Source organism: Protobothrops mucrosquamatus, unplaced genomic scaffold (genome assembly GCF_001527695.2).
Source record: "Protobothrops mucrosquamatus isolate PMUCROS unplaced genomic scaffold, P.Mucros_1.0 scaffold3629, whole genome shotgun sequence".
In the NCBI taxonomy this organism is placed as follows: Eukaryota; Metazoa; Chordata; class Lepidosauria; order Squamata; family Viperidae; genus Protobothrops; species Protobothrops mucrosquamatus.
Window position 1 is genome coordinate 74,008 of NW_015389591.1, and position 15,369 is coordinate 89,376.

Below are 15,369 nucleotides of genomic sequence, written 5' to 3' on the forward strand. Positions count from 1 at the left end.
GCCCATTCCAGCCTTGTGTAGGTCTACAGTCTTGTCCCTGACATCCTTGGACAGCTCTTTGGTCTTGGCCATGGTGGAGAATTTGGAATCTGATTGATTGATTGCGTCTGTGGACAAGTGTCTTTTATACAGGTAACAAGCTGAGATTTGGAGCACTCCCTTTAAGAGAGTGCTCCTAATCTCAGCTTGTTATCTGTATGAAAGACACCTGGGGGCCAGAAATCTTGCTGAATACTTATTGTTATTCTGTCTCTCACTGTTAAAATAAACCTACCATTACAAATATAGAATGATCACTTCTTTGTCAGTGGGCAAACATACAAAATCAGCAGGAGGTAAAATATTTTTTCCCTCACTTTAGCCATAGAGAAGGCCTTTCTTATCCATATACCTCTTAGTTTTGCATGTTGGTGGGCCATGCACAAGCACCCCAGATGATCTAACACATGGGTCACTAACCCCCAGTCCATGGACTGGCACCAGGTCGCGGTATACTAACAACCGGGCCACGCAAATAAGTGAAGCCCCACCCACTGGATGCAGGTAGCACACGAAACCATGCCCACTCTGGTCCGTGGAAAAATCTTTCTCCATAGAACTGGTCCCTGGTGTCCAAAAGGTTGGAGGCCTCTGATCTAACAGGATAGGCAGATTCATTTTGAACAAAGTACTCCTTCATTAAATCCTAACATAACTTCGCAATTGGAAATAGCCTCTTGTAGTTTAACTTCTATATTTACATTTAAAATGAAGCTGAGTAAAAGTGAAACCATACAAACATGCACGGACATGTTACTATACTTTAATTTAATTTAGTAATTTCAATTACTATTTTCATCTTTCTAATTTTTCTCTATTTTTAGTTCCTAAAATTTGTTATATCCATGTCAGAGAAATGATGAAAAATGTGCATACCTGTCTATCTGTCTGTCTATCTATCTACTTATCTACCTACCTATCATTGTGAGATACATATATATGCGTTATGTTTATAATAATGGTCATTGTCTAATTTGGAACTGGCTATTCTGAGCTTTCCAGAAGAGAAATAATATCCATTATTAAATGGTATTACTGTAATAAATGGAAGATGGGGATCTTTCTGTAACTGGGCTTTCGTATTTTCTATGTATGAAAGAAAAATGTGAGAGATAGGTAATAAGTATCCCATCATAAAGAAGCTTTTCCTTTTGACTCTTGAAAGTTCTATTTAATTTATCAACACCAAAGTTCCTCATACAAGTAAGATTTTAGGCCAGATTGCTTACACAGATTTTCAGATGTTCTTAGGACTATAGTAACACAATGTGCTTGCATTTACAACCATCACGGTATCCCATGGTCATGTAATTGCCATTTGCTTGCTTCAAAACTTGTTTTCAACAGTTGAAGCAAAATCAATGAGAAGCTGGGAGTAAAATCACAAGGCACAGTCATGTAATGTCTCATTTAATTATCTGTGGTTACTCACTGAATGACTGAATGGGAAATGATATTGTAAGTTCTCAACAGTCATTTGATGTTTCGCTTAGCAACCATATCACTTAGCGATGGAGTCCTTTAGTGGACTCCTCTGAAGGAGGACTGCCTCTAGTGTCACTTACAATAATTACTGATTTAAAACAAAACTTTTGCTAACTTAAGTTTTAAAAATCTGAATTGTGTAGCAGAAATTAATAGCTTTTCTGAAAGTAAAAATTAAAATTTTGGAGCTTTCTTATTCGCTGTTTCAAGCTGGGAGTAAACTGGCTTCTTAGTTAAAGATGGATTGTTTGATTAACTTGATAACAATCTAGCTGTTGCCAGAGTAAATATGATATGATACAATGAAAATTTGAAAGTATGTGAATATTGCATCACACTTTAAGAGCTATGGGCCTGCAACAAAAATATTGCAGCAATTATGAGTCTTGTTTGTCCTCTGCTACCCTTTTCTGCAGTATACTAATTTTAGAATTCTCCATTAAGATGGGGTGAATGTTAGAGGCAGAAAATGTTCTTCCTAGAGTTTTAATTACTATGGAAGAAGCCAGTTGTTACTTATGGGAAGAGACTCACACAAATGCTAGTTTCCCTAGATCTGCCAGAATCTTTGATTTGTACACAATGCTGCTTCATCAACATGGTGCTAGTTCAGCAGCATCTTTGCATGCGTAGACTTGGTAAGTATTTGAAGGCCATTTGTTCTGTAACTGGTTGGCTGTCTGAATAGGAGCCTCTCTCTTTTGTTTTGTATTAAAGGGTGTATACAGCACTATAGGATTTTATGCTGACATCCTCTTGCCTTTGTCTACTCCCTGCCAGGGTGCATTTTTGGAGGTGGTGTTTTGTTGTTAAAGCTCTTTAAAAGAACAATATAGCATTTTATGTTCAATTTAGGGGCAGTGTGATGAAGGAAAAGATTGTGTTCTTTTAGTTTTAATTTCAGCATCTGTGAAAATTAGAATTAAACAGATAAACAGAATTAAACAGATACCTTGTTTATTACAGTCATATTTTAATGTGCAAAAAATCTTGAGTACAGAAAACTTATGCCAGTGATGGCGAACCTTTTAGAGACCGAGTGCCCAAAAACTGGTCCATCCCCCCATCCCCCACCCCACCTGCCCGCAGATCGCCCAGGCAGCCCAGCAGCGCTATGGCGGTCACGCCCTCTGCCCACGCCCTGCAGCATCAACTGTGCACGATGGGTTGTGAGGGCAGAGTCTTGTTCACACTGCCTGGCTGCCATGTTCTTGCTCACGCCATGCTCCGCGTGGGCCACGCTCAGGGATGACTCTCCTTCAGGGGGCTGCTGAAGAGAGGGGGTCGCGGAGGGAGGCGAGGCTGGGGCAATGGCACGTGTGCCTACAGAGAGGGCTCTGAGTGCCGCCTCTGGCACCTGTGCCATAGGTTCGCCAACACTGACTTATGCCATAGTTCCAATAGATGAGACCAATTAGAACAGAACTCCGAGAGTTGAGTTTTCCTCCCCCTTATCTTGTGGCAACCAGAAACGAGGAAAATGGCTTCGGACAGGTCTGTTGCAAGGTGACAACTTATTCCTCTATGGAAAGACATAACAAGATTTTTAAAAGTTTTCTCCATCAGACATTTTTTTTAGATCAGTATAACTATGGATAAAAATAGAAACACTTCGAATACATTTATTATCTGCTTGATTTCAGCCATGTGTCACACCCCAACCTGTTCTAGAATATATCCAGGCCTTAGGAACCAGTCTGTAGGATGTTCATGAAGCCACCCACACTGGTAAAGAGATAAGAACTCGGTTACACGTACAAAATGCATTTCTCTGAATGCAAGCCTAGAAAATAATTCTGATTTTTTTTTTAATTCTTAACAGAGTTTTTTAGAATGCATGTTTGTATTTGAAACATCAGTGGAAGTTAATCAGTAATTCATATTACTGCCCCACATCATTGCATAAGCAAGCGATACATCAGACATGTATGTTGCTTTACTAATGAGGGCCTTTATAAATTTATTTTTTTTGGCTATCCAGAATTGCAATAATTGGGGGATAGAGGTGGTTGGTGAGTGTCAAAGTATTAAAATTAAAGGCAAAGGCATTCCATATCTAGTTCTAGTTTTCCCTTTTCCGGGAAACCATTACCTAGCAGCAAAAGGAAGAACAGGAAGTCTGGCTTCTTTCTGAACTGTCTCCATGTCACATGGGGGAAAGGTTGCAATTTTAAGACAGGTGCTTGAGTCTGCTTTCCCTCCCCTCCCTCCCAGTACCCATTTGATGATTTTTGGTAAATCAGTATAACACAGAGAGATGAGAGGGACCAAATAAAAAGCCATTGAAGTCACCTTCCTGAGGATGATTCTAAACCTAGAGCTAACCCACAGAATTCCATTTAGAAATGGCATTGGTAGAAATTCATCTTATTTTGAGTACAATCCCAGCTAATCAAGGAAACCTGACTTACAGCCTCTATATCAGTGATGGTGAACCTTTTAGAGACCGAGTGCCCAAAAACTGGCCCCGCCCCTGCTCCACCCCCTGCCCCCACCCCACCTGCCCACGGGGCCACTCACCACCTCCAGGGCCCACCGCAGATCGCCCAGCAGTGCCATGGCTCGCGTCCCGCAGCATCAACTGTGCGCGATGGGGCATGAGGACAGAGTCTTGTCTACGCTGTCTGGCTGCCATGTCCTTGGCTACACAGCTCCACGTGGATCACGCTTGGGGGCGACTCTCCTCCGGGGTGGCTGCTGGTGAGGAATGGGTTGCGGGGGGAGACAAGGCTGGGACAACGGCCGTGTGCCCACAGAGAGGGCTCCGACTGCTGCCTCTGGCACCCGTGCCATAGGTTCGCCATCACTGCTCTATATCTTCTTATATAGTATTTAAGTGTCAAAAAGTTCATTAATGTCTCAAAGGCAATAATTGCCTTTTTTTTAAAAAAAATGTAATTATTTGTCATGATTATAAGAAAGCATCTTTAGGGTAACAGGGAGATTTTTGTTGAGTTTATACAAGAGAGAAAGATTCTATCTCTTTGTCTGCCAGCAGCCTCTATTTACATTTTTTAAATTTTTGCAAGTTTTTCATAACATGTAATTTGACTCTTGAGGGAGCTTTTTTGCTGTCATTAGCTAACTGCTCACACATTATTACTGCTACTGAAATTGTATATATTTTTCTTGTATTTAATTCATACGTAATAATTACTAAAACCATATATTAAAGTATTTTATAAAACATACAAAACAGAACAAACAAAATAAAGAATAAAATGATAAATTGTAAAAGCAGCAGTAAGAAATTAGCTATCTCATATTAACATTAAAGATTATTAATAATGAAAAGACCTGAAAGAATAAAAATGACCGTGTCTAGTGCTGATGACATGTTGCTCAACTATGGCTGTATCATACCAGATTCCAAAGTTAGGAGAACTGGCCCTGAAGCAGGCCTTTTATATTCCCATGTTGCTTCAACAGCCTCCTCTCTCCCCCTCCACAATCTATTTAAAAATAACATCTGATATGGGGATGGTATAAAAGGGGGGAAGTAACAAAAATGGGGAAGTGCATTATGAAAAAATTGACTTGCACAGCCTTACTTTAGGATGTAGTTCATTCATACTAAGCTATCGGTTATGTTTGAAATGGTAGCACACTTTCTATAACCATCTACTTTAAATATTAAAAAAATAGAATTATTTATTGGCCAAGTGTGGTTGGCCAAGCGTCTCCGGTGCATAAGCTCTCAATGTACATACAGGTAATAGTGATAATCATGATCATATACAGTATGAAAATACATTATCTTAAGTTGTGAAATACAACACTTCATCATAAATCATAAGATGCAACACTTAGTGATAGTCATAGAACAGGGGTCCTCAACCGTGGCAACTTCAAGACTTGTACACTTCAACTCCCAGAATTCCTCAGCCAGCAAAGCTGGTTGAGGAATTCTGGGAGTTGAAGTCCACAAGTCTTAAAGTTGCCAAGGTTGAGGACCCCTGTCAAGGAGTACTAGCTAAGCAAACAACATAATTATACTAGGATACTAAAAAAAACTCTATAAATTGTAAGATACAAGCAGCAAAGTTATAGTCATAAGAAGATAAGGATAGGTTATAGGAAAGATGAAAAGTATCATAGTAATACAGCTTTATTAAAAATACATTTTCTTTATAAAGACTGTAAGATATCAGCTATCTTCTGCTTTTTCACTGATACATATGGCAAAATATACTGAGAAAGTAGTATATTTCTTTTCTATTTTTTATAACTTATTTTATGCAATGATTAATTGTTCTATGTACTTCTTTATTTACCTTAGGTTTAAAGCGAATATTGAAGCTTTGACCCTCAGTATTTTTGATTTTGGGGAAGATGACTGCTTGATAAAATGGATGAATTTCAATTCCAAAGAAGTGAAAAGTGACTGAAGAACAGCATCTTTAGACCATTTGCCACTAAATTAAATGATCACAACTGGGATCTCATGCACCCGTTATACTTTCTAGAGGATCTTCTCCAAAAGAGAGTTTTACATTTAAAAGGCGGCAATGAGTGTATTTTCCTTTGGCGCTTACTGAGACTAAACACACTTTCTAATAATGACCAGCTTGAAACGGTCCCAGACTGAAAGGGCAGTTGCCACCGGAATATCAGATGTTACCCCTAAGATACATTCAGATGACTTTTATATGAGACGCTTTAGGTCACAGAATGGTAGCTTGGGATCTTCCATGATGGCTCCAGTGGGCCCTCCACGCAATGAAGGATCACATCATCTTACTTCCACACCTGGAGTTCCTAAAATGGGAGTTAGAGCAAGGATTGCAGACTGGCCTCCAAGGAAGGAGAATGTCAAAGAAAACAGTAGATCAAGTCAAGAAATGGATACATCAAGCTGTCTGGATAGTATGTCCTCAAAAAGTAGTCCGGGTAGCCAGGGAAGTTCAATTAATTTGAACAGTAGTGATTCTGTCATGTTAAAGAGTATCCAAAACACACTTAAAAGCAAAGCAAGACAATCTGAGAACTTAGATTCTAGATTTCTTACACCTGATGGTTACCACAGCTCCCCAAGAAAAGCTCTTCGTAGAATAAGACAGCGTAGTAATAGTGACATCACCCTAAGTGAGCTTGATGTGGATAGTTATGATGAATGTATCTCACCCAGTTACAAATCAGGACCATCATTGCACAGAGAATATGGCAGCACCTCCTCAATAGATAAGCAGGGTACCTCAGGGGAAAGTTTTTTTGACTTGTTAAAAGGTTATAAAGATGAAACGTCTGATCAAAGAGGTTCAGCCTCCAGCAAATTTGGTGAACTCCTTATAGCTAGTGGAAGTAAAGGTTCAGGATTTTCTTTGGATGTGATAGATGGACCCATTACTCACAGGGAGAACCTTCGATTCTTTAAAGAAAGGGAGAAACCACTGAAGAGGCGTTCAAAATCAGAGACAGGAGATTCTTCTATTTTTCGCAAGCTGCGTAATGCCAAAGGTGAAGGAGATCTTGGAAAGACTTCAGATCTAGAAGACAGCCGATCAGAGGATAGTGTCAGGCCTTGGATGTGCCCCAAATGTTTTGCTCATTATGATGTTCAAAGTATATTATTTGATTTAAATGAAGTGGCAGTTAACCGGCATAATGTTATAAAAAGAAGGAACACAACTACTGGAGCTTCTGCTGCTGCGGTTGCATCGTTAGCTTCTGGACCATTATCCCATTCTGCAAGTTTTAATTCCCCTATGGGTAGTACAGAAGAACTGAATTCCAAAGGAACTTTAAATGTGGACCAGGGAGATGACAAAAGCAATGATCTTGTGTTGAGTTGCCCGTATTTTCGTAATGAGATCGGTGGGGAAGGAGAAAGAAACATCAGTCTCACCAAATCTAACTCTGGATCCTTTAGTGGCTGTGAAAGTGCCTCTTTTGAGTCTACTCTTAGCTCTCATTGCACAAATGCGGGAGTGGCAGTACTTGAAGTACCCAAGGAAAATCTGGTGTTGCACTTGGACAGAGCTAAGAGGTACATTGTTGAACATGTGGATCTCGGTGCATATTACTATCGGAAATTCTTCTATCAGAAAGGTGAGTAGTTATTAACTACTTTGGAAAAGTTGCTGTATACTCAACATTCACCTAAGAACTGCTTTGATGCACAGTGTTTGTTTATCTACTAGGGGCTGTACAAATCTTCTGTGGCATGTTGTGCTTTGGCAAAGATTTGAGAGAAGCATAGAAGGCTGCTCATTTCTTAAAAAAAAAAAAAAGGAAAAGAAAAGCAGTTAAACTTCACAAGCCTCTCACTAGCATTTTCAAGTCTTTCCAGACTTTTGAAAATGCCCATTGAGGCACATAGTAACTCATNTATCAGAGTAAATCCTTACACAGAGCTATTATATGCTACTTGTAACTTATGACACACATTACAAATTTGGCATTTCTTATTTTAATACTGAGCAAGAAGTACTGCAATATTATTTATGGCAGAGCTAGAAGGGCCTGTTTTCCTTATAGGCTTGCATTCTTTCTCATCTTTCTCTTTTCCAAAAGCTTTCACTGTGAAAACTTTCTGCTGTGAAGTTACTATGTGGCTTGGGACTGGGAACTGTATTTAACTTTAACTATGGTTAATATAATTTGAGGCTAGCCTCAAAAACAACTGTTTAAAGATGATGTGTTTTAAAGTGGCTTGTTAATAACGGCCACAACTCTTGATCTTGATTTAAATAGAAGCAGAAGCCTTTTAGTTCCTGAACCACATGGGAAGGGAAAGAGAGGTTTTTTTTATTATTATTATTTATTTATTCATCAGATTCCTATGGCTGCCCATCTCATAAACAAGTGACTCTGGGTAGCGCACAGCAAGCTAAAACAATTATTCAAAATGATTTTTAATATTATAATCATTAAAAGCTTAACATTACAAATAGTCCTTGACTTATAATAGCAATCGGGATGGAAATTTCTGTCACTAAGCAATTCATTCATTATGTGAGGCAACTTCCTCTTAGCTTCCCACAACCAAAATCAGTGAGGAAGCTGGTTGGAAGTTGCAAGTCCCGGGCCCACACAGGTAGTGTGGGTGCTGGTGGGGGGGGCGAGGGAGAGACAAGGTTGGGTGGGTCTGAGTGTGGGAGACGGTTAGCAAGGGTGCATGAGAGATGCTCTGCAGATAGGCAAGGGTGTGTGAGATATACTTCGTAGGTTGGTGAGCATGTGTGAAGATTTGCAAGGGGACCTGCACAGTTCAGGGCAGATGCATAGGGTTCCACAAATGGCCGACACAGTGTGAACACAGAGGGGCAGTGAGAGGTTGTTCAGGTAGGGAAGTCTTACCCCAGTGACTCACCCTTTGACTTTTTGGGGAAGGCAGCATGGAAAGTTGCAAAAGGCGATCATTTGATCACAACTCTCTTGGCAATTGATCATAGTTGTAAACAGGTTGCCAGGCATTCAGATCATGATCACATGATTACAGAGGTACTGGGGCAGCCAAAACTCTTGACAATTGTAACCACTATTGATTCAGTGCTGTTGTAAATTTGGACAGTCACTGAATAAATGATCCTAGTCAAGGACTATTTGTATAAAAAACATGTACGGTTTTAAGAAGAGCTTGTGTCATTCAGTGTGATAATGAAATGTAGACTTTTAAGAAGGACTGCAAATACCTATAGATTTAAACTTGTGAACAGACTTCTATTTTTTCATTTTTAAAAAAGCAGTTGTACATACATTACTCTTATTGTTCTAGAAACAGAACTTGCTCTTATTATTATATAAACAGAGTATCATCAACATTATTTACATTATATCTGTAATGTAAAATATCTTTTGAGTTTACTTTATAGTCCTAGTGACTATAAGACATATCCATTTATTTTTTTAGCAAAAATATGGGAACTCTTTGCTGCTACCTACTTGTGAGATTATGTTTTCGGTGCTCCTTTATGATCAGTAGTCTGGTGTTTCTTATTTTTTACCCATAAAACTATCAATCAGGTATGACCAGTTTAGCGTTTCAAATCAAAATGAGTTGGACCTGAATCGAATTCCATCTGAAATGGAACTATTTTGGTAGTTGTCAAATAATGATAGTTCATTTATTTGGTTTGTATGTTTTATTATATGTTTTATTTTAAGTGTTTTATGTTTTATTATACTGTATGTATATCTAGGAATGTTTGGTTTGGTATATTAAAAAAGAAAGAATAAAAGGAAAGATGGTTTTAGATTAGAGTATTTTTGAATGAACATACTTGAAAAAAACATACCATGGAATTTTACAAAGGAACATGCAGCCAGTTGATCATAATGATAGATATTTCTGAGTTTGATACAATCGAAGTAAAAAATCTCTAGATGGTGCTCAGGTTTAATTCTGATTGCCTGATCCACATGTTAATATGTTATGTTTTTGTGTCTACGCTTAGTTGGAACTTGTGTTAAAAGCAAAATTGTTCTGTCTGAACTAATCTTAAAACCTAGAAATATTGTGATAACAATATGTATCCTTCTTTTATGAAACATAATTATCCTTTCATTTGTCCACCTCCATCCCCCAAATACGTGTTTGATTTTAATTGCACAAGAACACTGGAACTACTTTGGGGCAGATGAAAACCTTGGTCCCGTAGCTGTCAGCATCAGAAGAGAAAAACCTGAGGAAATAAAAGAAAATGGTTCCCAGTTTAGCTACCGCATTATTTTCAGAACCAGTGAGGTAAGCGATGCCTGGGCTGTAAAGAAATAAGAAATTTGATTTCTGTGCTGAACTTCTTACAAAATCACATGCCTAAACATTGGGAGGATAATTGCTGTCAGTAAATTAATATTATGCAAACGGTTGTGCATTTTATAAAACTCAGAGAAGATTTATTAAAGAGAGGTGGTTCCTATACAAAGCATTTTCTCAATTTATACAGCATTGGAATTAAATATCCCAAGATTCTTGTCATCCAACATGCATGGTTATTTTATGTTTTGAGAAGAAAGAATAAGAAATAACCTAATTAAAAATCCAGTGAATTGTTTTTCTAACAATACTCGGCAGAAATCTCACACAAGTGATGTGCAACTTACGATTCAGTGGCAGCCTTTGGTATGCTTCTTAGAATGGGGCGGGGGAATAATCATAAATTGTGTTAACCTATGATGATAGCTGTGGATATACTGTATATACTGGGAAAATAAGGGCAGTTTTTACATAATGTAAGGCTTTATTTTTGCTTGTATAGAAAGATTAATTATTTACATTTTAGCATCTCTAAACATACATTTCCTTAAACCAGCGGTTCTCAACCTATGGGTCGCGACCCCATTTGGGGTCGATCGACCATTTCACGGGGGTTGCCGAGCAAGGCTGTCTGCCATTTTTTCCCCTTTTCCGGCGGGTGCCTTACCTCCCTTGGGCTGGGCCAGCTGGTGGTTGGCCTGCTCCGTCTCTGCCGCTTGCCAGCTACGCCTCGGCTGGCGCAGGGGGCGGAACCATGCATGCGTGGCGCTCCCGGGCAGGGAAAGTCCTCGACTTACGACCGGTTTAGTCCTCGACTTACGACCGGTTTAGTCCTCGACTTACGACCGGTTGGGGGTCGCGGCATTAAAAAGGTTGAGAACCACTGCTTTAAACTATGTCAGGAATTGCCATTACATTGTACAAAATGAGCAAATATTTGCCCAGCACCTAAGAAAGTTTGCTTAACACTTTAGGACACAAACCTAAAGTCTTACGAAAATGTTGTTTTGTTTTTGTTATTTTGTGTCTTTCCTTTATGCAAATATAAAAAGGTGCACCATTATTACAGCTTAATATGTTCTGCATTAAGGACAGTGCTGTTTGATGGCAAGAATGCTTAAGTCATGATGACTTAAGTGATTATGACTTAAGTCATGATTATGACTTAAGTCATGATTATGATCCCGGATCTCCCCTCCTTCCGCCGCGCCCTTAAGACCTGGTTATTTCAGCAGGCAGGACTGGCCTAGGGGTATTTTAAAGGGGTTTTAAATTAAATTTTTAGTAGAAGCGGCCAAATTTAAATAGTTATTTTTAATCTTTTTAAATTTTGTATTGTATCACTGTTTTAAACTGGCTGTAAGCCGCCCTGAGTCCTCCGGGAGAAGGGCGGGGTATAAATTTAATAAAATCTCAAATCTCAAAATCTCAAATGAAGAATAAAGGCCCAGCGCCGGATCTATATGAGCTGGGCAGATGCTTCAGGGCATGCCTGGGCATGCATCAGACTTCCCAGGGCTTCCCCCCAAGGCATCCCATGTTCTGCTTAACACCCTGTGTAATTGCTTAATGACTGCAAAAGGGAGAACAGGGATTGTGATCATTGAGCGAGGCAATCACATGGGTTCTTCCCTTAACAACTGCCATGACTTTTTTATCATAATCCTGGACTCAGTGGTGGATGTAAGTCAAAGACTACCTGTATTATCACTAAGCAGAAAAAAAACAAATGTGCATCTTAGTTAGTAATACATTTTGAATTGTCCTATCCCATTTAAGTTGATACTTTGTGGGAGAATTAAAAAAAAAACTATTACTATTACTGCGTATTACTAACATATTTTCCTCACAACTTGGTATATATATTTTTTTTAATTTCTAGCTTACAACGCTAAGAGGTACTGTCTTGGAAGATGCAATACCTTCAACTGCAAAGCATTGTACAGCCAGAGGGTTGCCCTTGAAAGAAGTCCTAGAACATGTGGTTCCTGAACTAAACATCCATTGCCTGAGGTTGGCTTTCAATACACCTAAAGTCACAGAGCAGCTTATGAAACTCGACGAACAAGGGGTAAGATTTAAATTGCACGTATTTGGTTTTTAGTTGGTTAGTCTTATAATAATAAATTGTTGGGGTTTTTTTTGTTTAGCTTAAAAATGTTCTATAAAGCTATCTATTGATGTTAAAGAATAAGACATTTCAGGAATTAGTTTGCTCTCAAATAACTTAATCAGATACATAGAGGAGCTAAATATTGCAAAATAGCGATAAAGATACAAGCCGTTTTAAACAAATAACTATTTCAATTATATTATCAATTAAAAAGTATTTTCTTCATACATTGCTGCAAGACATCGCTTAGGAAACTGATTCAAAATTATGCCTTTCTACCTATGACATTTGAGCTACCATCGCAATATATTTTAACAATGAACTTCATTAGGTTCTTAGTACTGCTTGTAAAACATTAATTTAAAGTTGTAATTCTATCATATTAATGAAAGCTTTGCAGTTAATGGCATTCAATTCAGGTATTTTGGGATAAAACTAATGACATAGATGTATTATATACCTGTTCTCTGCCTTTGTGCTCTGCTGAACTAACCCTTTCAGGAGATGAACAGGAACAATGTTATCATTTTGATTAGCTTGTTGTTCTCAACAGCCTTTGTTTTAATCAATTTTAGAATCTTTCTGAGCTGCCAGAAAAATTAGAGCTGCATAATTATTTCAGAATCTTTCTTTCCAAAAAGTTTTCATCAGAAAACAGTGCTAACATACTATTTTGGCTTATGGAATATTACATGATACCATTTTGGTTTTTATGCTAATTTTAGAAATAGGAGAGACCATCCAGATTTTTGGACTTAAGAATCACTAGCAGGATAATACTCAACTCATTCTCAATATGTGATCATCAGTTTAAGAGTAGATGAAAATGAAAAAGTTGAAGCTTGTCCAATATATGATGCAAGTGTTATTATTGAGAACCTAAGGCAATTTGGGAGATGTTAATATAGTATGTTCCTTGAAAAAATAAGTTGTACTGAGAATGCTTCTTTCTATAGCATAGGTATATGGGGGGGAGAAATCAAGAGAATTTTTCCTCATTTTTGAGATCCTCTGTTTGAAAACAAATTTTAAAAATGTTTACTTGTTTTCCTTTTTTATAAGCAATATATGACATCTTTAACTCTGGCTTTTTGAGCTTTTCGTGTATGGCCAAAAGCCCAATCAAAACTTCAAGCCTTGTAAAGTTGGGAGAAGCATCCTGTTATAGTCAGTAGATTTTAGGCCTCTCGGGGGTTGTGCATTCTGAAATTGAAGACGGAACAGATTTTATTACAATATATTGTATCTTGGTCCCTGGCAAGTTGATGACTAGGGCTCTGAAGAGTATTCAGAATGGGGAACAATATTTGGCTGTGTCAGAACATTAGAAACCTATTTTAACAGGAATTCACTGTGTTTCTCTGCATACACTAATAGACCACAAGCATGCATACTTAATCTACTGTGACTTTTCCAAATGTTTTTCCCCATTTTAACTGAATGTCTGTTTTAGATATAAATATATTTTCTTTTTGTTCTGTAAAGTTCAGCTTCTTTTCTGTGCCTTTATCCTTCTAAAGGTGCTTTTTCAAGAGGCAACTGGTCTTTCTTGTTTTTCTTGGAAGTCGTTTCGCTTCTCATCCAAGAAGCATCTTTGGAAAAAGCTTCTTGGATGAGAAACGAAACATCTTCCAAGAAAAACAAGAAAGTCCAGTTGCCTCTTGGAAAAACATCTTTGGGACAACCATGACCTGGATGACTGAGAATCTCCATAGACTTTATCCTTCTAGTTCTGTCAAGCATACAGTAATAATATTAAATAGCATAATAATAATAATAATAATTGAAGCAGACATAATGAAGTGATCATAAATAAACCAGGTGCTTTTGTGAGAATTCAGTGGTTAGTGAGAAGGTAGTAGTACCGTGGCTAATCTATTTTCCATATTGCAGTTTTTGGTAACTTTCTAATGATGAAAAGATTACCTGATGAAAAGATTTCTTTACACTGTCATTGGTTACTCACTTCAATTGTAAGCATTATTTTAGTAAATTTTATGTAGTAATATAGTTAGATGAGGACAACTTGATTATTTAATTACCTTAAATTACATACTTTAACATATAAGCTGTTTATAAATTGACATTTCAAGAATTCTTGCCATTGATTTGACTGGATCAGATTAATGGTCATCTTGTTTTATGTATTTACTGTAACTTCAAATTTATCTTTTAACAAAATTATTGTAAATTCTGAAAAAAATAAAGCAATGTTTTCAAACCTAAGATTTAAAGTAGTGAGGCTACTTGTATTTTTCTTTTTCTTTTTTTTTTTGTGAAATTTGGAATTGGGAATGCCAGTGGTCTCTGAATTATTTTGTGGAGCAATTTGAAATACAGCATAGTAAATATATAGAACCTTGTCATTTTCATTTTTTTTCACTCAGCTTTCTTATTACGGAAAACAGAGATAAATTTTGAAAGGAATAGCTTTGTACCTCTTGATGCAGCACAGATAATACAAGAATGCAAACTTGTGCTTCTATTTGTATTTACAGTTAAGCTATCAGCTGAAAGTGGGAATCATGTACTGCAAGTCTGGGCAAAGCACAGAAGAGGAAATGTACAATAATGAATCAGCAGGCCCAGCCTTTGAAGAGTTTCTTCAGTTGTTGGGAGAACGGGTTAGACTTAAAGGATTTGAAAAGTATCGTGCCCAGCTAGACACAAAGAGTAAGACTGCATTTTTTTTGTTCAGAATAATGAAAATAATGAGTACGAAAATAAGGAGAGCAAAGCTGTAGCCCCTGGGAAGCACTAGCCACCCCCTAGCACAGTGATGGCGAACCTTTTAGAGGCCGAGTACCCAAAAACCACCTCCCCACCCCTGTCCCCGCTCCACCATGCCCGCTGGACCACCCACCACCTCCACAGCCCACCACAGATCACCCAGGCAGCCCAGCAGCTCCATGGTGGCCACGCCCTCTGCCCGCGCCCTGCAGCATCATCTGCACGTGATGGGGTGCAAGGGCGGAGTCTTGTCCCCACTGCCCGGCTACCATGTCCTTGGCTGCGCAGCATTGCCTGGGCCGTG

General features: G+C 38.3%; 1 protein-coding gene across 1 annotated transcript in view; it reads left to right on the forward strand.

The window, feature by feature from the left end:
• Positions 1 to 15,008, forward strand: part of LOC107297979 (signal-induced proliferation-associated 1-like protein 1) — a gene marked incomplete at its 3' end in the record, with an annotated part of 49,262 nt that extends 34,254 nt beyond the window's left edge. The window contains exons 2-5 of the mRNA XM_015827344.1: positions 5,804 to 7,572; positions 10,080 to 10,210; positions 12,105 to 12,293; positions 14,834 to 15,008. Coding sequence (XP_015682830.1) covers positions 6,084 to 7,572; positions 10,080 to 10,210; positions 12,105 to 12,293; positions 14,834 to 15,008 — 1,984 coding nt within the window. The remainder of the gene's footprint in view (positions 1 to 5,803; positions 7,573 to 10,079; positions 10,211 to 12,104; positions 12,294 to 14,833) is intronic.
• Positions 15,009 to 15,369: the final 361 nt, after the last annotated feature.